Source organism: Limulus polyphemus, unplaced genomic scaffold (assembly GCF_000517525.1).
Source record: "Limulus polyphemus unplaced genomic scaffold, Limulus_polyphemus-2.1.2 Scaffold10684, whole genome shotgun sequence".
Classification (NCBI taxonomy): Eukaryota; Metazoa; Arthropoda; class Merostomata; order Xiphosura; family Limulidae; genus Limulus; species Limulus polyphemus.
Genome location: NW_013676294.1, coordinates 11,644 through 17,642, shown reverse-complemented (window position 1 = coordinate 17,642; position 5,999 = coordinate 11,644). Strand labels below are relative to the sequence as shown.

The window sequence follows — 5,999 nt, the reverse complement described above, 5'->3', positions numbered from 1 at the left end:
AGGGTACATTACCCTAGTATCACACATGGTACATTACCCTAGTATAACACATGGTACATTACCCTAGTATCACACATGGTACATTACCCTAGTATAACACATGGTACATTACCCTAGTATCACACATGGTACATCATCCTAGTATCACACATGGTACATTACCTTAGTTTCACGTATGACATATTACCCTAGTATCACACATGGTATATTACCCTAGTATCACACATGGTACATTACCTTAGTATCACATCTGACAAGTTATTTTTGTTACCAGTAAGCAATCTTTAATGAGTCAGAGAGGTGACCAAATGACCTCAAGCAACTCGGCCAATAACAAAGAAACAAGGAAAACTAAGCCTATTTTTATTCATTAACGTGTCAAGCCTGGTAATCACTTGTTATGTACCTTTTTAAAGTATACAAATGTTCTTTATATTCGGTTTTCAAGTGGTCGTTAAACTGTGGTATTCTCGGGTGCACCATTTCACCCAGAGAGTAAATACAGTAGGCCACCCAAAATAATGGGAAGTTTGAAAGAAAGTCTCTTATGGAGCAAATCTTTAACTTGAGTTTGAGGAAATGATACAGACTGGACACAATTTTTCCGCTTTAAGCACTTCCCAGAATACTAAAATCTTGGACAGTTGGGAAAAAAAAGTTACAGTTATGTAAACAATATTTGATTATTACAGCATTTTATTTTTCCAACTATTCAAGTCTCATGTGAGGATAATTGATTAGTTTAATGTAATCAAATAACACTATGTTTATTGCAGGACCAAAATCTGCGTATCATGACAGTTACATTCAAAATTTAATTAAGCAACTTTTTTGTTAATATGCGTCAGTAAGCCTGGCTTCAAACTATCGTTTATAATTCAAATTTTTAAAACTACCCAAGTTTTTACTTTTTTAATTTCAAAAGGAAGTTTTTGAATAAATTCTCAATGTTAACTTTTCTGTGTACTGCGACACCCTTGAGCTCCAAATGGCCCATATGTGGATTTCACTGTCCAACTAATAACAAACTCGTATTATAGATATTGACGATCCAGAATGTCAACTTAGAACTTCTAATCTCCTTCTTTGACTGAGGTATAAAAAAAAAAAAACAGTCAAACCCATATGATAACCCTTTCTGTACCATTCTGTCTTTCAAAAAAATGACATACTTCTCAGAGACACTACTATTGGATTATTTATAACGTATACACAGAGGTGCCTTTTCTTTACAAGACTGTTTATATGGATTGTATAAAATGTTGCCCCGTTTACAGAGATATTTGGCCTAACTTTCATTATTTGCAATCATAGTGTTTAGTTTCAGGCAGCTAACGCATTTTTTAAATCTATTTATAGCTTAATAGAAAGCCAGTTAAATTATGGTAGTTTTAGGGCCTGACACATTGTGTTTTATAAAATGCATATTTAACATAAACATGAATTATTTTGTGGAAAACAGACGTCATCACAGAAAGTAGGTTTAGAGTGCCTCGTCCTCTTACAGCAAAAGGCCAGAGTCTAAATTTCTTACGTATATTTATTGTTATAAAAGTAACTGAAATTTAAAAATTAGAAATTTTTTAGGTTAGGTAAGAAATCTTAAATGAAAAAAAAAAAAAAATCCTTGTGATACTCAATATCCTACTTAATGTATGATTATAACTTAAGTGTGTCTTGCTGTGGTAAATGTTTTTTATGATACAGTCTAAGTGAAAACAACGATACCTACTGATGTACGAATGACCTGCAACTAGCTTTAGAACCTCAATCTCTCGCAAAGTGGCATCTCTCACTGATAAACCCTGAAAATCTTCAGCATCTCCACTGATGTCGATGATTTTGGCTGCATACTCCTTCCCGGATTCCTTTTCTATACATCGCCTTACTGTACTGCTAACTCCCCTTTAAAAACAAAATTCAATACATCTGTACATACGGTGAAACATTTATTTTTCACAAACTGAGGCACCCGTCCTTTGTCCGGGTTATGACCTTAAAAAATGTGGGGATGGATGCTATGATAAATAATGCAAAAATCCTAACTCTCATACAATTTATTTATAACATAATATATTATTACAGTGTTCATTATTACCTCACCAAAAGTTTTGAATAAGCTTTAAGAACTCACTATGTATATACTTATAACATGATGTACACTGTGTGATGACTTTGTATGAAGAGGTAGTGGCCATAGAAGTGGAGGTAGAGATGCTTTCTGTTACCTGTTTTCAACACCCAGCTCTTAAATGTCCTTCCACACTGTTTCACGATATTGATTAGTTGACGGTCATTGGCCGCAGAAGTGTCTTACGCAATGAAGTTGTAAGATTAGGGGTCAAAGTAAGAAGTTGGTATGACTCAGTAAACGGCTCTTCATATCAGCGTTATGGTGGCTGTTGTTGTATCAACTTCATCCGAGTTTAGGTATCATTGCAATAGTGGCAGCCATTTTTTTCATTGCATTCCACCATAAAGAGTGTCCTCCCCCACACTGTGTATGTTGTGTTATAGAAAATTTGATGTGTGTGTGTGTTATCTTATAGCAAAGCCACATCAAGCTACCTGCTGTGTCCACCGAGGGGGAATTGAACCCCCCTGATTTTAGCATTGCAAGTCTGAAGACTTACCGCTGTCCCACCTGAGGACAGGAAATTTCATAAAGTTTTCTGGTAGTTAATGTTAACTTACATCAAAGATAATAAATACTCAACAACATCAATAATGGGGGTGAAGGGGTTGTGAATCCCCCATTAATATGCCCCTTGTTCCAAACTATCATCCCACAAAGTTTAATTGAGATTGGGCAAGTGACCTAGGAGTAGATAGATGAGGGACAGACAGACAGACACACAGATTTTTTGTGCTTTATATATATATATATATATATATATATATGTGTGTGTGTGTGTGTTTTGTTCACTCATTCAATGCATGTTGTAATATTTTCATTATCAGTTTTTATTTTGATACACACATATATATATATATATATATATATACATCTCAATTATTATAACTAGAGTCTGCCAATTCTAAAAGTGGTTTATTATATCTATACTACACCAGACTCTCATTATGTTTCAGTTTTTATTTATCACACACAACCTTTTTTTCACCCACAGCAACAGTGACATTAACATTGTTAAGGAAAGATGTATCTTTAAATATCTAGCTGACAAGTCACAATATAATTGTTATAAAAAGAGACTAATGATAAATAGCCAAGATTATCTCAAGGAACTCTCAGAATGCTGCCATCTAGTGACAAAATTGTAACTATGTTACCAATGTAATTTTTCCAAAGTTGTATATATGAAGAAGCAAAATATTATACAAAGTTTATAACTTCTCACTATTTACACGCCTGAAAACAATAGGGTTCAAATGTTTAGAGCTGATCTACTATTGGAAAGCACCCACTCACTCTCAAATCTTTATACTTTTTCTTTTCACTTGTTTTTTTTGGACATTCCCATAAAGGTACTTGAGCAGTCTGCACTAACCATCCATAATTTTGAACTGATCAACTAGAAAGAAGGCAACAGCATCCACCACCAACTCATGGATTTTATTTGTCTCACAGAATCGTGTAATTTGACAATTACCATACAAAAGTATGGAGTACATAATTTTTTCCAGTAATGAGATACAAAATATAAACCCATATATCTATAGTCTAGCATGCTGGCCAATGGGCTATCCTCAGCCCTCAATCAGTACAGCTAGTAGCATTTTTAATCTCAGTTTCATTTTTTATCATAGTAACAATCTATTTAAGATATTAAGAATTTGCATCCTATTTTCTTTAGTCTATACTTGGAGTACTTCATTAAATCAAATTGTCAAAAATTAATAAATATTATGTTAAGTCACTCACCTTCCAAGAACCTCTCTAGGTTCATACTTGGCATAAAAATCTTTGGCTATATTCTTGTCGGGGAGATCATCAGCCTCGTCTTTAGTCAGAGCCACCATCTTTCTCACGGCTGTCACCACCAAGTGTTATCTTTTTTAGACACTATGGGTACTCATTCTAAAAGTTCATGGTCGATAAAACATTTCTCCATTAGGATGTTTTTTTCATTTATAATAGAACAAAAAACTTTTTATCCATGAAATTTGACTTAATTGCCACAAAAACCTTTTAGTTTTAATACTGTATCTTCACACCTACTATTATCATTTAACGATATACCCAACTAAAATCTTAAGGTGATTATAAAGTCCATATTTAAAATGACTTTATCTAAAGAGCACTTGTTCTAAGGTAGTAAATTTTCACGTAGAGACACAGTTAGAATCGATTGTTTTACCGAGAAAACTTTGGACATGCTATACACCGTATTATATTGCAAATTTTCACGTAGAGACACAGTTAGAATCGATTGTTTTACCGAGAAAACTTTGGACATGCTATACACCGTATTATATTGCAAATTTTCATGTAGAGACACAGTTAGAATCAATTGTTTTACCGAGAAAACTTTGTACATGCTATACACCGTATTATATTGCAAATTTTCACGTAGAGACACAGTTAGAATCGATTGTTTTACCGAGAAAACTTTGGACATGCTATACAATGTATCAAAAACCGTATTATATTGCAAATTTGAATCACTTTTCTTGAAACTAGCACTGCTTATATTTTCATTTCTATAATACAGAGATTGGCATCTCAGTGTAAAGGATGATCACTGTGATGAACAGATGTTGCTTGTAGTAGGAATAGGCTAGACATGCTAATTGGGAGAGTAAGCTAAACGTCTTTTGTGACAAGTTCTAGAAACTCTCCATACCATGCCCACACTTATGGCCCTGTTGAGACTTAGTTTCTCTAGGGCAAGTAGTTTTTAAGATATAATCATTTTCAATACGGGATAACTAACTTGTATTCTTACACTTCAAAACAAGACCTTCCATTTCTTAATATTATAATAGACTTTTCGGATACGAGACCACCCAATAAACTCCTACAAAATCTCCTGAATTAAAGAAATAATTTTAAAACTATCAGAGCGCATGTTAAGATCTTACATAAGCTATTGATTTCCTTTTCACAAGACAGATCCCAGTGAAATCCAGTAATTACCTTGACCCAACTTGAAAACTGTTCCGTTACCGTCACATAAATCCGGCCCAAGACAGCCCTTATAAACAAACATTTTACAGTATTTGTAGTTGCACTGTAACTTTACTTTGTATTTTAATAAAGTTTATAAACGGGTGTTCAGGAAAACTCAAATAGCAAAGAGGTACTTATAAAAATGCTAATGTTACATCAAACTGGTGAGCACAATGCAACTTTCCTCCTATCAAGCCTTTCTTGAACTTATTACAACATAATGTGTCATTTTCATGTTTCCTTCAAGTTTAATCTATCTCTTTAATCAGCTTAACAAACTTCCAAACATACAAAAATAAAAAAAAGTTACATCTAGAGTTTTATTAAAAGATCTACCTTTGTAGTAAATGATTCAAACTTTTATTTTTGTTCATAAAAACCAGTTAAACAACCTTGAATCTGATATTTTATTATTATTTATTCTTGTCATAAGACTTTAGTATTAGGCCTATTATATTTCTAACACTACATTCTTTATTCAGTCCCTTAAGAGATTTCAGAATAAGAAAGGGTGCTACTATAGCGTACAGTCTACAAAGATATTTACACTATAATGTGCAATCTACAAAGATATTTACACTATAACGTGCAGTCTACAAAGATATTTACACTATAACGCACAGTCTACAAAGATATTTACACTATAACGTGCAGTCTACAAAGATATTTACACTATAACGTGCAGTCTACAAAGATATTTACACTATAACGTGCAGTCTACAAAGATATTTACACTATAACGTGCAGTCTACAAAGATATTTACACTATAATGTGCAATCTACAAAGATATTTACACTATAACGTGCAGTCTACAAAGATATTTACACTATAATGTGCAATCTACAAAGATATTTACACTATAACGTG

General features: G+C 33.2%; 1 protein-coding gene across 1 annotated transcript in view; it reads right to left on the bottom strand.

Annotated features, from left to right (window-relative positions):
* Positions 1–1,732: 1,732 nt before the first annotated feature.
* LOC106476480 (phosphorylase b kinase gamma catalytic chain, skeletal muscle/heart isoform-like) overlaps positions 1,733–5,999 on the bottom strand; it is a gene marked incomplete at its 3' end in the record, with an annotated part of 6,084 nt that continues 1,817 nt past the window's right edge. Inside the window, exons 2-3 of the mRNA XM_022380338.1 lie at positions 3,884–4,039; positions 1,733–1,905 (exon numbers count right to left, since the gene is read on the bottom strand). Coding sequence (XP_022236046.1) covers positions 1,733–1,905; positions 3,884–3,981 — 271 coding nt within the window. The remainder of the gene's footprint in view (positions 1,906–3,883; positions 4,040–5,999) is intronic.